At 47.0% G+C, this 19,908-nt stretch overlaps 1 protein-coding gene across 7 annotated transcripts in view; it reads left to right on the top strand.

Annotated features, from left to right (window-relative positions):
• Positions 1–19,908, top strand: part of TOM1 (target of myb1 membrane trafficking protein) — a 58,200-nt gene that overhangs the window by 17,940 nt on the left and 20,352 nt on the right. For 6 of the 7 annotated variants that reach the window (XM_037845999.1, XM_037845998.1, XM_037845997.1 and 3 more), the window contains exon 2: positions 17,204–17,288. In XM_037845999.1, coding sequence (XP_037701927.1) covers positions 17,204–17,288 — 85 coding nt within the window. Of the gene's footprint in view, positions 1–3,080; positions 3,154–17,203; positions 17,289–19,908 lie in introns of all 7 variants that reach the window. The other variant, XM_037846000.1, reaches the window with a different exon arrangement.

Below are 19,908 nucleotides of genomic sequence, written 5' to 3'. Positions count from 1 at the left end.
GATACTTGAGTGGATGGATGGGGTCTGGGGAGGTAAATGGAGCAGTAGTTATTACAACAATTTCCAAACTTCATGTTGTTTAATTCATAAATATTTCAGCATGTCTCTAAAAGACTCATTTAAAAATAAACCAACAAACCATAACACGATAACATTACATACTGTTTAGGGTTTCCTCACTGCTAAAACAAATACCATACAAAGGGTTGTTTTAAGAACAGGAATTGATTGGCTCATGGATTCCGAGGCTGGAAGGCTTGCCTCCTACCAGGGTCAGCGTCTTCTGGCTGGCCGACAATCTTTGGGGTTCCTTGGCTTTTCCGTCACGTGGCAGTGCTCGTGGCAGTATCTTTCTCTTCCTGGTTCTCTTGACTTGTAGCTTTCTTGCTTCTGCCTGTAGCTTCTCTCTTTGTCCAATTTCCTTTGCTTATAAGGACTTAAGCCATATTGGGTTAAGGCCGACCCTTATTCATCTTAATTAATAATATCTTCAAAAGTCCAATTTACAAATGGGTTCACACCCACAGGACCAGGGGTTGGGACCCACACATGCCTTTGTTCAATCCCCAGCACACACTAAAAAAAAAATAGTAACAGTTACGCAGATGTGTTTTTGTGTGTGTGTGATGTGATTGCAGTGGTCTTATATTTGAAACTCAAAAAGGAAACAACTATGTTCCAAAACAGCTAAATATGCAGGTCCAAAAAATGAAGGTATTTTTTTAACTGCCACATTCACTCCGAAGCCCATCATCTCTTTTAGCATCCCAAAGATTAAGCACATGTTCTGCCTAGCTATATAATAAAGTGGCAAATACGCTGCACCACTGACATCACAGGACAGTTGCCTATAAAACTAGACTTCTGATGCTGGGCTCCAGCTTCATTTTGTCACAGGTTGTCATCCTCATCTGGCAGAGCAGTCATCTGAGCAGCCTCTAAGTCCTTGTACTGTGCTGCCAAAGCTGGGTCCATGACAACCCGGGACAACCATGGGACCATGGGGCAAAAGCAGGCATGGCAACAAGCTCCGAGTCAGGGTCTGCAGTCAGTTTTCTAGCAAGCCAAAGGGCGTTTCAAAGCTGTTACTTCCGGCAGAAATGTCACGGTACTGAAGCTTCTTCTTTCAGTGGAAGATGATGAATTTTGCCTTAACTTTCCTGTACTTAATATCCGCTTTGTTGCCACACAGCACGATGGGGATGTTTTCACACACCAGTACCAGATCTCTGTGCCCATTAGGCACATTCTTGTAAGCAACCCTCGATGAGCCATCAAACGTTATGATAGGGCACAGGCTATATATAATATAATATATATAATAGCCATCTCTCAGTCCACAAAATTCCTCCTAACAGCTGTATCCCACTCTGAATTTAGGAGGCCCTCTGTTGGTGTGGTGCACCAGGGCATGGGCCTCAGCATCCGGGGTGGCTGCATACATCTCAGATTCACTAGTCAAATGACATTTCACAATTGTAGTTTTCCCGGTACCGCCATCGCCAACCAATACTAGTTTAAACTGAACTGGGGGTTCTCCATGGGCAGCCATCGCGATGGTTCTTCCAGAGGCACCTCCATCCCACATCAGATTGAGCAGATGTATTTTTTTAAAGAATGGAAATAGTAAAGACCAGAAGGAAATCTCCACAAAGATTAACTGTGGTTAATTTCAGTAGTAAAACTGTGGGCATTTTTTTTCTTCTTTCTGAACTTTATGCATTTTCTAAAGGGTCAGTTATGTTTGTAATGAGTAGGTCACTTTTGTAATGGAATATCGTGTTAAGTAAGTTTGGTCTCAAAAGAAAATTGCTGTCATGAGCCGTTGCTGGGGTGCCGTGCCGACAGGAGGAGAGGCTCAAGGGAGGTTCTCAGAGGAGGTCCCAGGGGGCCACTCAGAGCGTCTGCCCTGGCTTCTGTTCGGCCTTGTCCTTCAAGTGTCTTAGTCAACTAATTCTTGTTGTAGCTCTGTCCCCTGGATGGGGGAACCCTGCCCTTGATTTGGTCACAGGATGGGGTGGGAATAGGTTTGCTAGGGTTGGCATTGGCCTTGAAAACAGTTCCTTACTATTTACAAACATATTTCATTGGCTCTAAGACACCAGGGAATGTAAAAAGAAAAACACCAGCAACTGAATTCTGACATTTATCAGGAACATCCCAATATCAGAAGTACTTAAGAATGGAAAAGACAGTGCTTAGAATCAATGAAGTACAGTAAATGTTACCCATTTTTACTGGCAGGGAAGCCATTACTCAGCCCTGAATTGGAGCAGCTGGGCGGGCTCAAGGCTCCGTCTGCCAGTCACTGAACAAACACTGAATGAACCTCTATGCTCTTCTCACCAGAGAGTGGGTCCTAGGGGGTAGCAATGAGTAGAAAACCACCGTGCCCTCTGGGAGCTGAGTCCCCCCAAGGCAGGTAAAGTCGACCTTAGAGGGGGCAGAGTAGAGAGGAGAGCGTGCAGGTTCTAGAGTCGCGCGGGCCAGGCTTTGCATCCAGACTCCTCCACTTCAGCGTGCCTCTCTGCATGGGGCGCCCACGCACACCAGGATGAGGGTGGAGGACTGTGGGTGAAACGGGAGACGTGCACTGAACATCATGCACAAGCTGATACTTAATCGGCATTCAGTGAATGGTGGTCGTTTTGTCATCGTTATTGTTACAGTGTATACGAGGAGTGACACAACCTGCTGGAATAGGCAGCACTGAGCAGCTGACAATGGGGAAGGGCCTTAAAAGACAAGCAGGGCTTAGCAGGCCCACCTCCTCTCCTGCATGGGCACAGCCACATCTCCACACCCCCAGCCCTGGCTCAGCTCCTGGCCTTCACCTCTGGCAATGCCTGAGTGGCCTCCGCCGGACTGTAAGCTTCCTGAGGGCAGGCCTTGTCAGTTTGGCTTGCTGATGTCTCCCCGAGGCCTAGACTACAGCATGTATGGTGAGATGCACACAACATACATGGTGGTTAAGAGTATAGACTTGGGACCCAGGCCCCTTTGGGTGCAGATCCCTGTTCTGCAACGTGTGTGGCCAAAGGCAAGTCACCGACCTCTCTGTACCTTGTCATCTATCTAAGGGTTGTAGGGGAGGAGCTGAGCTGGTGACCAGTGCTTGGACCGGTGCTTTGGACCATGCTCAGTGCCAAGTAGGTACGTGTATGTCATCATCATTGTCATTGTCATTGTTCATGGAATGGATGCCTGACTGATGGAGGGAGGGATTCCAGGCAGAAGCCAAGAGGCATGAAAGAGCAAGGCATATAAAGGCATCCTGAGGAAAGTGGGGAACCGAACAGATTGTGGCTGAGGAATCTACCTTTCTGTCCCCGAGAAGTTCAGGTTTTTGACCCTAGGCAATAAGGAGCCACAGACAATTTTAGACCAAGAAGAGTAGTGGTTAGATCACTGCTTGAAGAGAAGCAGCCAAGTGTGGAGGTGATGGTCCATGCCTGGGAGTGGCAGGGCCAAGCCGGGGCTGTCACGGTGACGAGAGGGGCGGGGGAACTTTGAGCTCTGCTTCAAAGCTGGAATCCATAGGACTTGGTGACTGTCTGAGTGTGCAGGGTGGTCAGGAGAAGGCTCCAGGCTGCTTCCCAAGGGCTGACTTGTGAAGGAACGGTGTTGCTCACGTGATGCTGGCCATAGTTCCATTGAGCACCTGCAGAAGTGGCCACTTCCAGAGTGGCTGGAGAGTGAGGTTCAGGAACGGGGACTGGCTGGGGAGCAGGGCTTCCCCTGTGTCAGTGAGGACAGCCCTTGCCAGTGAGGATGGCTCCTGCCAGGGATTCTGGGTCCACCTGGGGAAGAGTGGGCAGAGACCAGGGACCCAGCTGCCTTGAGTGTGTCTTGTGGCTGCTTGTTCCAGTTTGTTAATGCTGCCCTTTTGCAAACACCAGAAATTGGTTGGCTTTTATAAAGGGGGGTTATTTGGTTACAAAGTTATAGTCATAAGGCCATAAATTGTCCAAGGTAAGGCATAAGCAAAAGGGTACCTTCACTGGAGAAAGGCCATTGGTGTCTGGAAAACCTGTGTTAGCTGTGAAGGCACATGGCTGGTGACTGCTTGCTCCCAGGTGGCATTTCAAAATGGAATTCTCCAAAATGTCAGTGTCAGCTTCCAATGGCCATCTTCAAAATGTGTCTCTCAGCCGCTCTGATCCTTCTGTCTGTGAATTCCTTTATATGACTCCAGTGATCCAATAAACACCCACCCTGAATGGGTCGGGCAACACCTACATGGAAATTATCCAATCAAAACCATTTCACTCACAGTTGATTGAGTCACATCTCCACAGAAACACTCAAAGGATTCCAGTCTAATCAACACTAATGTATTTGCCCGCAAAAGATTGCATCAGGAGGAGGCGGGGCAAGATGGCGGACTGCTGAGCTGTATGTTTTAGTTACTCCTCCAGGAAAGTAGGTAGAAAGCCAGGAACTGCGTGGACTGGGCACCACAGAGCAATCTGACTTTGGGCATACTTCATACAACACTCATGAAAGCGTGGAACTGCTGAGATCAGCGAAATCTGTAAGTTTTTGTGGCCTGGGGACCCGCACCCCTCCCTGCCAGGCTCAGTCCCGTGGGAGGAGGGGCTGTCAGCTCCGGGAAGGAGAAGGGAGAACTGCAGTGGCAGCCCTTATCAGAAACTCATTCTACTGATCCAAACTCCAACCATAGATAGACTGTGACCAGACACCAGAGAATCTGAGAGCAGCCAGCCCAGCAGAGAGGAGACAGGCATAGAAAAAAACAACACTAAAAACTCCAAAATAAAAGCGGAGGATTTTTGGAGTTCTGGTGAACATAGAAAGGGGAAGGGCAGAGCTCAGGCCCTGAGGCTCATATGCAAATCCCAAAGAAAAGCTGATCTCTCTGCGCTGTGGACCTTCCCTTAATGGCCCTAATTGCTTTGTCTCTTAGCATTTCAATAACCCATTAGATCTCTGAGGAGGGCCATTTTTTTTAATCCTTTTTTCTTTTTCTAAAACAACTACTCTAAGAAGCCCAATACAGAAAGCTTCAAAGACTTGCAATTTGGGCAAGTCAAGACAAGAGCAGAACTAAGAGAGCTCTGAGACAAAAGGCAATAATCCAGTGGCTGAGAAAATTCACTAAACACCACAACTTCCCAAGAAAAGGGGGGTGTCTGCTCACAGCCATCATCCTGGTGGACAGGAAACACTCCTGCCCTTTGCCAGCACCATAGCCCAGACCTGCCCCAGACAACCCAGTGGGACGGAAGTGCTTCAAATAACAGGCACACACCACAAAACTGGGTGTGGACATTAGCCTTCCCTGCAACCTCAGCTGATTATCCCAGAGTTGGGAAGGTGGAGCAGTGTGAATTAACAAAGCCCCATTCAGCCATCATTTCAGCAGACTGGGAGCCTCCCTACACAGCCCAGCAGCCCAGAACTGCCCTGGGGGGATGACACTCACCTGTGACATAGCACAGTCGTCCCTCAACAGACGACCTGGGGTGCACAGCCTGGAAGAGGGGCCCACTTACAAGTCTCAGGAGCCATACGCCAATACCAAGGACTTGTGGGTCAGTGGCAGAGACAAACTGTGGCAGGACTGAACTGAAGGATTAGACTATTGCAGCAGCTTTAAAACTCTAGGATCACCAGGGAGATTTTATTGTTAGAGCCACCCCCCCTCCCTGACTGCCCAGAAACACGCCCCATATACAGGGCAGGCAACACCAACTACACACGCAAGCTTGGTACACCAACTGGACCCCACAAGACTCACTCCCCCACTCACCAAAAAGGCTAAGCAGGGGAGAACTGGCTTGTGGAGAACAGGTGGCTCGTGGACGCCACCTGCTGGTTAGTTAGAGAAAGTATACTCCACGAAGCTGTAGATCTGATAAATTAGAGATAAGGACTTCAATTGGTCTACACATCCTAAAAGAACCCTATCAAGTTCAGCAAATGCCAAGAGGCCAAAAACAACAGAAAATTCTAAAGCATATGAAAAAACCAGACGATATGGATAACCCAAGCCCAAGCACCCAAATCAAAAGATCAGAAGAGACACAGCACCTAGAGCAGCTACTCAAAGAACTAAAGATGAACAATGAGACCATAGTACGGGAGACAAAGGAGATCAAGAAGACCCTAGAAGAGCATAAAGAAGACATTGCAAGACTAAATAAAAAAATGGATGATCTTATGGAAATTAAAGAAACTGTTGACCAAATTAAAAAGATTCTGGACACTCATAAGACAAGACTAGAGGAAGTTGAACAACAAATCAGTGACCTGGAAGATGACAGAATGGAAAATGAAAGCATAAAAGAAAGAATGGGGAAAAAAATTGAAAAAATCGAAACGGACCTCAGGGATATGATAGATAATATGAAACGTCCAAATATAAGACTCATTGGTGTCCCAGAAGGGGAAGAAAAGGGTAAAGGTCTAGGAAGAGTATTCAAAGAAATTGTTGGGGAAAACTTCCCAAATCTTCTAAACAACATAAATACACAAATCATAAATGCTCAGCGAACTCCAAATAGAATAAATCCAAAAAAACCCACTCCGAGACATATACTGATCACACTGTCAAACATAGAAGAGAAGGAGCAAGTTCTGAAAGCAGCAAGAGAAAAGCAATTCACCACATACAAAGGAAACAGCATAAGACTAAGTAGTGACTACTCAGCAGCCACCATGGAGGCGAGAAGGCAGTGGCACGATATATTTAAAATTCTGAGTGAGAGGAATTTCCAGCCAAGAATACTTTATCCAGCAAAGCTCTCCTTCAAATTTGAGGGAGAGCTTAAATTTTTCACAGACAAAGAAATGCTGAGAGAATTTGCTAACAAGAGACCTGCCCTACTGGAGATACTAAAGGGAGCCCTACAGACAGGACAGAGAGACTTGGAGAAAGGTTCAGTACTAAAGAGATTCGGTATGGGTACAATAAAGGATATTAATAGAGAGAGGGGAAAAATATGACAAGCATAAACCAAAGGATAGGATGGCTGATTCAAGAAATGCCTTCACGGTTATAACGTTGAATGTAAATGGATTAAACTCCCCAATTAAAAGATATAGATTCGCAGAATGGATCAAAAAAAATGAACCATCAATATGTTGCATACAAGAGACTCATCTTAGACACAGGGACACAAAGAAACTGAAAGTGAAAGGATGGAAAAAATATTTCATGCAAGCTACAGCCAAAAGAAAGCAGGTGTAGCAATATTAATCTCAGATAAAATAGACTTTAAATGCAGGGATGTTTTGAGAGACAAAGAAGGCTACTACATACTAATATAAGGGGCAATTCAACAAGAAGAAATAACAATCGTAAATGTCTATGCACCCAATCAAGGTGCCACAAAATACATGAGAGAAACACTGGCAAAACTAAAGGAAGCAATTGATGTTTTCACAATAATTGTGGGAGACTTCAACACATCACTCTCTCCTATAGATAGATCAACCAGACAGAAGACCAATAAGGAAATTGAAAACCTAAACAATCTGATAAATGAATTAGATTTAACAGACATATACAGGACATTACACCCCAAATCACCAGGATACACATACTTTTCTAGTGCTCACGGAACTTTCTCCAGAATGGATCATATGCTGGGACATAAAACAAGCCTCAATAAATTTAAAAAGATTGAAATTATTCAAAGCACATTCTTTGACCACAATGGAATACAATTAGACGTCAATAACCATCAGAGACTTAGAAAATTCACAAATACCTGGAGGTTAAACAACACACTCCTAAACAATCAGTGGGTTAACAAAGAAATAGCAAGAGAAATTGCTAAATATATAGAGACAAATGAAAATGAGAACACAACATACCAAAACCTATGGGATGCAGCAAAAGCAGTGCTAAGGGAGAAATTTATAGCACTAAACGCATATATTAAAAAGGAAGAAAGAGCCAAAATCAAAGAACTAATGGATCAACTGAAGAAGCTAGAAAATGAACAGCAAACCAATCCTAAACCAAGTGGAAGAAAAGAAATAACAAGGATTAAAGCCAAAATAAATGACATAGAGAACAAAAAAACAATAGAGAGGATAAATATCACCAAAAGTTGGTTCTTTGAGAAGATCAACAAGATTGACAAGCCCCTAGCTAGACTGACAAAATCAAAAAGAGAGAAGACCCATATAAACAAAATAATGAATGAAAAAGGTGACATAACTGCAGATCCTGAAGAAATTAAAAAAATTATAAGAGGATACTATGAACAACTGTATGCCAACAAACTGGATAATGTAGAGGAAATGGACAATTTCCTGGAAACATATGAACAACCTAGACTGACCAGAGAAGAAATAGAAGACCTCAACCAACCCATCACAAGCAAAGAGATCCAATCAGTCATCAAAAATCTTCCCACAAATAAATGCCCAGGGCCAGATGGCTTCACAGGGGAATTCTACCAAACTTTCCAGAAAGAACTGACACCAATCTTACTCAAACTCTTTCAAAACATTGAAGAAAATGGAACACTACCTAACTCATTTTATGAAGCTAACATCAATCTAATACCAAAACCAGGCAAAGATGCTACAAAAAAGGAAAACTACCGGCCAATCTCCCTAATGAATATAGATGCAGAAATCCTCAACAAAATACTTGCAAATCGAATCCAAAGACACATTAAAAAAATCATACACCATGACCAAGTGGGGTTCATTCCAGGCATGCAAGGATGGTTCAACATAAGAAAATCAATCAATGTATTACAACACATTAACAAGTCAAAAGGGAAAAATCAATTGATCATCTCAATAGATGCTGAAAAAGCATTTGACAAAATCCAACATCCGTTTTTGATAAAAACACTTCAAAAGGTAGGAATTGAAGGAAACTTCCTCAACATGATAAAGAGCATATATGAAAAACCCACAGCCAGCATAGTACTCAATGGTGAGAGACTGAAAGCCTTCCCTCTAAGATCAGGAACAAGACAAGGATGCCCGCTGTCACCACTGTTATTCAACATTGTGCTGGAAGTGCTAGCCAGGGCAATCCGGCAAGACAAAGAAATAAAAGGCATCCAAATTGGAAAAGAAGAAGTAAAACTGTCATTGTTTGCAGATGATATGATCTTATATCTAGAAAACCCTGAGAAATCAACGATACACCTACTAGAGCTAATAAACAAATTTAGCAAAGTAGCGGGATACAAGATTAATGCACATAAGTCAGTAATGTTTCTATATGCTAGAAATGAACAAACTGAAGAGACACTCAAGAAAAAGATACCATTTTCAATAGCCACTAAAAAAATCAAGTACCTAGGAATAAACGTAACCAAAGATGTAAAAGACCTATACAAAGAAAACTACGTAACTCTACTAAAAGAAATAGAAGGGGACCTTAAAAGATGGAAAAATATTCCATGTTCATGGATAGGAAGGCTAAATGTCATTAAGATGTCAATTCTACCCAAACTCATCTACAGATTCAATGCAATCCCAATCAAAATTCCAACAACCTACTTTGCAGACTTGGAAAAGCTAGTTATCAAATTTATTTGGAAAGGGAAGATGCCTCGAATTGCTAAAGACACTCTAAAAAGGAAAAACGAAGTGGGAGGACTTACACTCCCTGACTTTGAAGCTTATTATAAAGCCACAGTTGCCAAAACAGCGTGGTACTGGCACAAAGATAGACATATAGATCAATGGAATCGAATTGAGAATTCAGAGATAGACCCTCAGATCTATGGCCAACTGATCTTTGATAAGGCCCCCAAAGTCACTGAACTGAGTCATAATGGTCTTTTCAACAAATGGGGCTGGGAGAGTTGGATATCCATATCCAAAAGAATGAAAGAGGACCCCTACCTTACCCCCTACACAAAAATTAATTCAAAATGGACCAAAGATCTCAATATAAAAGAAAGTACCATAAAACTCCTAGAAGATAATGTAGGAAAACATCTTCAAGACCTTGTATTAGGCGGCCACTTCCTAGACTTTACACCCAAAGCACAAGCAACAAAAGAAAAAATAGATAAATGGGAACTCCTCAAGCTTAGAAGTTTCTGCACCTCAAAGGAATTTCTCAAAAAGTTAAAGAGGCAGCCAACTCAATGGGAAAAAAATTTTTGGAAACCATGTATCTGACAAAAGACTGATATCTTGCATATATAAAGAAATCCTACAACTCAATGACAATAGTACAGACAGCCCAATTATAAAATGGGCAAAAGATATGAAAAGACAGTTCTCTGAAGAGGAAATACAAATGGCCAAGAAACACATGAAAAAATGTTCAGCTTCACTAGCTATTAGAGAGATGCAAATTAAGACCACAATGAGATACCATCTAACACCAATTAGAATGGCTGCCATTAAACAAACAGGAAACTACAAATGCTGGAGGGGATGTGGAGAAATTGGAACTCTTATTCATTGTTGGTGGGACTGTATAATGGTTCAGCCACTCTGGAAGTCAGTCTGGCAGTTCCTTAGAAAACTAGAAATAAAGTTACCATTCGATCCAGCGATTGCACTTCTCGGTATATACCCGGAAGATCGGAAAGCAGTGACACGAACAGATATCTGCATGCCAATGTTCATAGCAGCATTATTCACAATTGCCAAGAGATGTAAACAACCCAAATGTCCTTCAACAGATGAGTGGATAAATAAAATGTGGTATATACACACGATGGAATACTACACGGCAGTAAGAAGGAACGATCTCGTGAAACATATGACAACATGGATGAACCTTGAAGACATAATGCTGAGCGAAATAAGCCAGGCACAAAAAGAGAAATATTATATGCTACCACTAATGTGAACTTTGAAAAATGTAAAACAAATGGTTTATAATGTAGAATGTAGGGGAACTAGCAATAGAGAGCAATTAAGGAAGGGGGAACAATAATCCAAGAAGAACAGATAAGCTATTTAACGTTCTGGGGATGCCCAGGAATGACTATGGTCTGTTAATTTCTGATGGATATAGTAGGAACAAGTTCACAGAAATGTTGCTATATTAGGTAACTTTCTTGGGGTAAAGTAGGAACATGTTGGAAGTTAAGCAGTTATCTTAGGTTAGTTGTCTTTTTCTTACTCCCTTGTTACGGTCTCTTTGAAATGTTCTTTTATTGTATGTTTGTTTTCTTTTTAACTTTTTTTTCATACAGTTGATTTAAAAAAGAAGGGAAAGTTAAAAAAGAAAAACAAGGAAAAAAAAAAGATGTAGTGCCCCCTTGAGGAGCCTGTGGAGAATGCAGGGGTATTCGCCTACCCCACCTCCATGGTTGCTAACATGACCACAGACATAGGGGACTGGTGGTTTGATGGGTTGAGCCCTCTACCATAGGTTTTACCCTTGGGAAGACGGTTGCTGTAAAGGAGAGGCTAGGCCTCCCTATGGTTGTGCCTAAGAGCCTCCTCCCGAATGCCTCTTTGTTGCTCAGATGTGGCCCTCTCTCTCTGGCTAAGCCAACTTGAAAGGTGAAATCACTGCCCTCCCCCCTACGTGGGATCAGACACCCAGGGGAGTGAATCTCCCTGGCAACGTGGAATATGACTCCCGGGGAGGAATGTAGACCCGGCATCATGGGACGGAGAACATCTTCTTGACCAAAAGGGGGATGTGAAAGGAAATGAAATAAGCTTCAGTGGCAGAGAGATTCCTAAAGGAGCCGAGAGGTCACTCTGGTGGGCACTCTTATGCACAATTTAGACAACCCTTTTTCGGTTCCAAAGAATTGGAGTAGCTGGTGGTAGATACCTGAAACTATCAAACTACAACCCAGAACCCATGAATCTCAAAGACAGTTGTTTAAAAATGTAGCTTATGAGGGGTGACAATGGGATTGGGAAAGCCATAAGGACCACACTCCACTTTGTCTGGTTTATGGATGGATGAGTAGAAAAATAGGGGAAGGAAACAAACAGACAAAGGTACCCAGTGTTCTTTTTTACTTCAATTGCTCTTTTTCACTCTAATTATTATTGTTGTTATTTTTGTGTGCGTGCTAAGGAAGATGTCAGGGATTGATTTAGGTGATGAATGTACAACTATGTAATGGTACTGTGAACAATCGAAAGTGCGGTTTGTTTTGTATGACTGCGTGTTATGTGAATATATCTCAATAAAATGATTAAAAAAATAGATTGGGGTGATCAATGAACAACTTTATGATGATAATGTGATCAATTGTTTCTATATTTTGAATGATTGTATGGTATGTGAACAAATCTTGATAGAAACATAAATGAACAATGGAGGAGGAGGGAAATGGGATGTTTTGGATGTTCTTTTTTATTTTAATGTTTATTTTATTCTTTGGAGTAATGAAAATGTTCAATGTTTGTGGTGATGAAAGCACAACTGTATGATGATACTGTGAACAACTGATTGTATACTTTGAATGATTGTAAAAAAAAACAAAACAAAAAAAAGATTGCATCAAAGAATATGGCTTTTGGTAAGACATAATATATCCAAACTAGCACACTGCTCTTTCCTTCTTTTGGCCCAAGTTACAGTCATAGAACCTAAGAGTTATTCATCACCTGCCCTGGTGCTGTCTCATCAAAAGTCACCCCGCCCTGTGAGGCAGGTAGCCTTATCCCGAGCTTCCAAGTGACAAAACTGAGACTCCAAGGACTCGGATCCTTGTCAGAGGTCCCCAAGTTAGGCGGTGAGGCCGGGCCTAGCTGCCTCCAAAGCCTGTGCCCCTGACCGACCCTGATTCTCAGAGGGCCAGGGGGTCTTGCCATCATGCCCGGCAGATTACCTGGAGACTTCAGAAAGCCCAGCTCCAGAGGACAAACTGCTAAACAGACAGACAGGTGCCCAAAGAGCCAGCCCCACAGAATTGCCGGCACCAGGCGCCAGTGCCACAGCTGGGTGGCAGGTGGAAGCTCGCAGGGCCTGGTTCCCCTAAGAGCTGGGGGCAAGCACACAAGGGCAGGAGGCTTTGAGGACTGCCAATTGCAGCCCAGCAGCCAGGCAGACCGTCGTCACTTGGTCACTGGTCAGTGTTTTCATTCCCCTTCTTAAAATAGCAAGCTCAGTTACTTGTGTGGTTAAAAACAAAAACAAAACAAGTAGCACCAGATTCCTGTGGAGTTAAGTTTCTTCCTTTGATGCGCCTGGCCTTCCCCTTGGAAGTCTCTCTTCAGGAAGTCTTTTCAGGCTCCCCCACCTGTCGTTTACACCCAGACCTGAAGGGAGCTGGCAGGTGATGGTGGGTGGGCGGGGCCAGTCCTCACACCTGTCTTCTCCTTGAGTGGTCACGTGGGCCTTGACTCTCTTCTGCCTCTTCCTCCTCTTCCTCTCTCTCTCCCTCCCTGTTCAGGCTTCCCACCCCCACCCACAGGGTGCTCCCTCCTCTGAAGGCCTCTGCCCGCCACTGGCCCTCGGGGCCAAAGCACTCGCCAGCTCTGCACAGGTCGGCTCACACTCACGCTCCAGGGGTCCTTCTGCGCCCACCCTGGTCACCCCTAGCAGCCTGCTTGCTCTTCCAAGGTGACCACAAGCCCCTCTGAAGAAGAAGCCCCCCAGGAGAAGAAAGAGGCCCCTCATTTTCAGGGGCTGCTGGAGATCACAAGGGGATCCCCTTGGAGAACCACCGAGAGGCCTGCTGCTGGTGGAGCCAGGGGTCCCAGTGTCCAGGAGGAGAGGGCAGGTGGCCTGAGGGTCCCAAAGGCGACTCGTGAGGCAGCGCGGGCAGTGGTTGGGAGTCTGGGTGTGTGGCCTTGTCAAGTTCCTGGCCTGTCTAAACCTCAGCTTCCTCCTTAGTCAGATGAGGGCAATAATGTACACCTTATAGGGTTGGGGTATTAAATTGCTTTCTGTATGCCAGCAGGTGTAAGTGGCATTTCACGGGTGCTTGGGAAGTTAACAGAATGTTATTGTGGAAGAGCCTGTAGCCAGGCTGGTGTTTTGACACCTCACTAAGGAGCCCGTGAAGGATTTGGGGCATAGAAGAGATATGATCATTTTCATGTTTCAGAAAGTTCACTCTGGGGCAGCACAGAGAATGAAGCAAAGGGAGGAGGAAGATGAGAGGCAGGGGAATCAGAGGCAGTAAGCTAGGAGGGAGAAGAGTGGCCTGGGCCGGGCACTGGCAGAGAGGATGGCGAGAGGAGGAAGAAAGAAGGAGGAGAAATCCAAGAGCTAGGATTGGCAGGACTTCGTGACCAATGTGATGGAGGCCAGGAGTCAGGGACAGGGCCAGCAGATTCGATCAGCCCCTGCCCCCATCCCCAGTCCTCCGAGTCAGGCAAGGCCCCCTCTGCTCAGAGAACACTTGATCCACCCCCCTGGGTCTTCCTATGGGGTTCCGTAAGTGTGCGACTCCTCAAGGGAAGGGAGTGTGGCACCACGGAGCAGCTCAGTAAATGCTTGTGGGGTGAATGAGTCCCTCTTTTACCCTGTTCTAGTAGGCCCTTCTTCTTCTCCTTCCTACTGCTGTCGTCCTCTACCCAGCCATAATCCAGGGGGTAAAGCCCCCGTTCCTTGTTGTCTCAGCTGCCTGGCATGTTTCCGAGGCCACACATCCATCTGGCTGTAGGACTCAAGGTGGGACCCAGGGTGGAACTGAAGTCAGGCCAGTTTCAAAACAAAGGTCACAGCAGCCACTGTTTAAGGAGCTGACTGTGCCGGCCCAGCCCGGGCATTGCCCAACGGGCTAGGCCTGCCTGCCTGGCAGGAAGAGGGCCTTGCCCAGTCTGGTGGAGACAGTCCTCCTCTGTCCTCTGACCTGGAGGGACAGGAGCTTGGGGGCAGGCCAGCCTGGGTTCGGAGCAACCTCCTTTGCATGCCATTGTGCAGACACCATGTCCATCTTGCCCACCTTGGTATCCCTCATGCCCAGGACAGGCCTGGCATGTAACTTGCTGGGCAGCAGGGGAGGAGCCACCTGCCCTCTCTGAGCCTCAGTTGTCTCTTATGCACAGTGGTGATGTGAGAGCCTCCCTTGCAGGAAGGCTGGGACAATTAAGTGGCATAATGAGTACTATGTGCCAAGTCCCTTAGGGGCACTTGGTGAATGGTGGATAGCTGGCTAGCATCACTGTGCCCGCCTGTCACACAGTCCGGGCAGCAGGTGTGGCTGAGACCAGCAGGATGGCCGCAGAAGCCAGGAAGGTATGTGCATGCCTGGGGTCTGAGCCGGGGCCTGGAAGCCAGAGCAGACCAGACCACTGACAGCAGCGAAGGGGGGGCCTGGCTGGTGCCCTGGGGAGGGAAAGAGACCATGTCAGGACACGGGGGTGGGCCCAAGTTGCTCACTCCCTGAAGCCCAGAATGCTGATTGTGGGCAAGTCCCATCTTATCACACAGCCATGGTTGTAGTGAAGATACGTGCATGTGCCTCACACTCAGGCAGGGGGAAACGTGTGACAACATGGGGCCCGAAAGAATTGTTCATGTGTGCTGTGGTCAAACTTATGTTAAAACCTGGTCTGCAGGAGGGTGGAATCTAGAAGGGCACAGAGGAAGATGACAACAGGTGATGTGTTTGAGTGGAAGGACAGACTTCGTGGGTTTTTTTTTAAGGAACTTTTATGAATGCCCTGGCCCTGTCTATTTCTGCATTCATCATTCACCTAGCATTGATGGGTGCCACTCATGGTCTAGTACACAAAATGCTGCCAGCCCGGTTCTGCCACCCAGCAGATCCTCAGTAAACATGCTGACCCCAGCCTTGACAGGACTTGAGGATCTTGGAGCTGACCTCTGGCCTGAAAATCTTACCCTAAGAATCACCATGACATGAAAATGTGGTGGAACTAGATAGAATCCATCGCGGATGGACTAAATGCCACTTTAAAGTGGTTAATTTTATATTATGTGGATTTCACCTCAATTTGAACAAAATAAATTGCCACCACTTATCATTTTATGCCAAATCCCATGCTCGGCACCTTCTTTGAATGACTGCTACTCCTTGGGGCAGGTCTTCAAGGTGGGTCGGTTTTGTCCAAATTTATTGGCAGACCCCATGGCTGGAAAAGGGAGAAGAGAACTGCCAGGTCATTTGTTGATAACAGAGTCTGGATTTAAACTCCACTGTGTCCTTTGCTTCATAGGTAAAGACTGTATCTGGGTGATTAGAAGACACTGCTTCCACGGGTACCTCCAGGAAGTGGGAGCTGGGCGGCCAGGGAGGAAGAGAGATTTACTTTCCATTGCAGACCACTTTGGGAATTTTTACATTTTGAACCATGTAAATGGTTACCAATTCAAGAGATAATATATCTGTGCTTCATCTGCTGCGAGAAAGACCATTCTCACCAACCAGGCTGTCGATGTTCCAGAAAATGTCAGCATCACACTGAAGGGGTGCACAGTTATGGTGAAGGGCCCCAAGGACCCCTGCAGAGGGACTTCAGTCACATCAATGTAGAAAAAGAAGAGATTCCAGTTGACATAGAAATAGAAAGGAGCTAGCTACAGGGCGCACTATCTGTTATCACATACAGAACATGCTCAAGGGTGGTATGCTGGGCTTCGTTACTACACAAGGACTGCTTTCTTCCCCATTAGTGTCATTATTCAGGCGAGTGGGTCTCTGGTTGAAATCTGAAAAATACATCCGCAGGGTTCGTTTGAGCCCAAGTGTTCCTTGTTCAGTAGTTCAAGCCCAGAAAGATGAGTTAATTCTTGAAGGAAAGGACATTGAATTTGTATCAAGTTCAGTCACTTTGGTTCAGCAAGCCACGACAGTTCAAAACAAGGATATAAGAAAATTTGGGGAAGGTATCTATGTCTCTGAAAAAGGAACAGTTCGGCAGGCTGATGAATAAGATCTACAAGTTGTGCAGCAATGGAAACAAGATGCCATACCTATTTGTGATTTTCAAAATGTGATAAAATCATCTGTTAAAAATAATAATAATATAAAGTCAAGAAGGAACATTTATTTGCAAAAATCAGACAGAATACTGTCTCTGTATTGTCATGTAAACACAGGCCCCCTGAGGCCAGGCCCACCTGGGGGCCTATCCCTGCTCGGCTGTGTAGCAGGCTCCAGGCCACGGTTTCCTCATCTGTTCAGAGGAACCTCCCTCCTCCTGCAGCTCCTCCAAACAGGATGCCGTATGCAAAAGAGCATCCACTGTCTTCCCCCTCTCCCTACTCCTCCCTGCCCTGCACCCCTTCACCCCTACTCTGCTATTTGAGTTTGTCCACCTGGTTCCTTGGTGACTTGGGGTTTCTTTTCCTCAGAGAAAGCTACAGATGGCTCCCTGCAGAGCGAGGACTGGGCCCTCAACATGGAGATCTGCGACATCATCAACGAGACGGAGGAAGGGTAAGGACTGCTCAGGAAGCGGTACAGGGCGCAGCGGGGACAACTCACAGCACATGCCCGCCCAGGAGGGGCCACAGAGGTGGTCTGAGCCACAGGTCCTGAGCCCGACTGGTCAGCCCAGTCTCCTGGCAGCTTTTAAATACGATCCCCTGGCCCCACCCCGGACTGCCGAATCTAAACCTTTCCAGGCAGGGCTAGGAAGGCAGCATTTAAGAACACGTTGCAGCCTTGATCTAGTTCATCCCTCATATCAGATGGACGAGAGGCCCAGAGTTGTAAAGTTCAAAGTAAGTCACCCGGGTGTGCAGCCAACCAACTGGTGCCTGGGTGCTGCACCTAACTCAGCCAGCTGGATCTGAAAACCCAGCCTGTGTGCAGCATCTTCTTTGGACAAGGCGAGCTGGTGACTCTTGCAGTTAGGTGTGGGCCCCAAGCACCATCCTGCCCTGACCTAGGTGGCCTAGGTTATGTTTGAGGACTCCCAGCCCTCCTCAGAGAGCAAGAACAGACTTTTGTTTCTTTAAGATTTGCAACCAGCAGGGAGGGCAGGGGGTCACTGGGAGAAAAATGAAAGTGACGTGGAGCCAAGAGGCCAAGAATAGTTCACGCTGGTTGGCATTTCTCATTCGCAGGGCACTGTGTTCTCCTGCCAGGGCATGGGGTGTGGGGCAGTGGGGTCCTGGCTCCTGATCCCTAGCTAGCTGCCACTGGCTGTCGCTTTACCTCTCTAGGTCTTTGTCCTCAAAGACAAAGCTCTTTCAGATCCATGCAGCAATAAGCCCAAGTCCCTAGAGGGGAGCAGAAAGGGAGGTGAGGTTCCCTGTCCCTCTCCGGAAGAGCCCAGCAAATGCTGGGAGGGGGCTGTGGTGAGCATGGCCAGCAGGAAGTGTGGCCAGAGAGGATCTCCTTTCCCCCTCCATGTTTAACTGGCCTGAAAGTGTCCCTCTTGGCCAGATGGAGCTTTGTGTGTAGACAGGGGCAGGCTGGAAGCAGGCAGGAGGCCGGGGACATCCAGCTCAGCCTGGAGGGAGACTGTGGGCATCTGAGTCACAGTCAGGACTGAGCAGTGGCTGCCGGGCAGCTTCCAGTCTCTTCCTCAGCACTGCCCCATGGGCTTGCCGAGGCACTTGGGAGGGGACAGTCACACCTGTGTCTGGAGACCTAAGGGTCAGGGAGGGGTGTGGAAGCGGTGGGCAGATAGTGGAGCCACCAAGAGAAAAGACAGGAGGCAGAAAACCTCACCAAGCCTCCAGAAAGGCCTGGGGCTTCATGAACATCAGCCCTGGAAGTCACTGCCATCTCCTTGGAGACAGCAAGTCCCCGTCCTCTTGTAAGCACTGGAAGAACTGGGACTCAGTTGTTCAGATAGTTGCTGTTTATTTGACCACCTGTTCTGTTCCACTGTACAAGGTGCTCTGAGGACCCAGCAGTGAGTGGAAACAGACGTGACCTGGACTTCACTGAGATTGCAGTCAAAACTTTAAAGTCACTTTACTTGTCCGTGTCCCCATTGGGTCGTGGCCTCCTTATCTCACATTTTATAGTAGGCCCTCAGAAGTGGTACACACAGCAGAACTTCTGATTCCCAGTGGGGTTCCCCTGTCTCTAGACCACACTAGAAGAAGTGGAAACAAGTCCCTTGAGAGAGCTGACGTGGCCCACAGGTCAGTGGCCAAGCCTGGAAGGAGCCAGGGAAGGGCGCGGAGCAGGCTGGGCATTTGGTTGAGTTGCACTCACGCTTCTGGAACACGGTTCCAACCCTAGGAGTCCATGGCCCCTCACCCCACCATGACCTCTCCCTCACAGCCCTGACAGGCCTTCATTGCCCTGCCCTGTGCTAGCTCTTGACAGGGGTCAGCACTCACAGGAGACAGAGGTCCAGTCAGGCCCCACAGGCCACCCACTGGCCTAGGAAATGTTTCCTGTGCTCCTGCAGGGCCCTGGGAGCTTCTTTACCCAGGGCGGGCCCCCAGGTCAGTGTCACATGGCAGGGACGCTGGGAGACTGCTGGGCCTGGGAAGGTGTCTCAGAGGAGGTGGATTTTAGCTGGGCCTGCACCAGAAAAACAGGGAGTTTGGGAGCATGTGTTAGGGGAAGCCACCTGAGCAAAGGCTTTTAAGTGAAGGCATGCAGGGCCACCTTGACTGCACATTTACAGGGCTGCGGGGCGGGGAGCAGGGGTGAGGGCTGGGGGTGGCAGTGGTGTTACAGGGAAGGCAAGCCACCACCCAGGCCTCAGGGGCTCCCACAGCCTTAAGAGGTGCCTGCCTTCCCTGCCATAACCCTCCAGGCCTCTTCAGCTCCCCTTCTCCACTACATTCACGGCAGCCTCCCTGCGGTTCCTCCAAGGCCTCCAGGCCTTTGCCCAGGCTGTGGCCTCTACCTGAGCCACTCTGGCCCCCTCCACACGTAGCAGGGCCCTTCTCATCCTGAAATGCCACCTCCTTAGAGCCATCTTCCCTAGCCACAATTCCCCCATGCCCAGTCTCTCTCACCCAGGCCCTGCTGATATCCTCCCCCAGGAATGTTTGGTTCTTGAAAGCAGGGGCCATGTGGGTCTTGCTCACTGCTGTGTCCCCAGCATCTGGCCTGGGTGGCACACAGGAGGTGCTCTTGAGAG

This window comes from Choloepus didactylus, chromosome 8 (genome assembly GCF_015220235.1).
Source record: "Choloepus didactylus isolate mChoDid1 chromosome 8, mChoDid1.pri, whole genome shotgun sequence".
NCBI lineage: Eukaryota > Metazoa > Chordata > Mammalia > Pilosa > Megalonychidae > Choloepus > Choloepus didactylus.
This window is presented reverse-complemented; position numbering and strand designations above follow the sequence as displayed.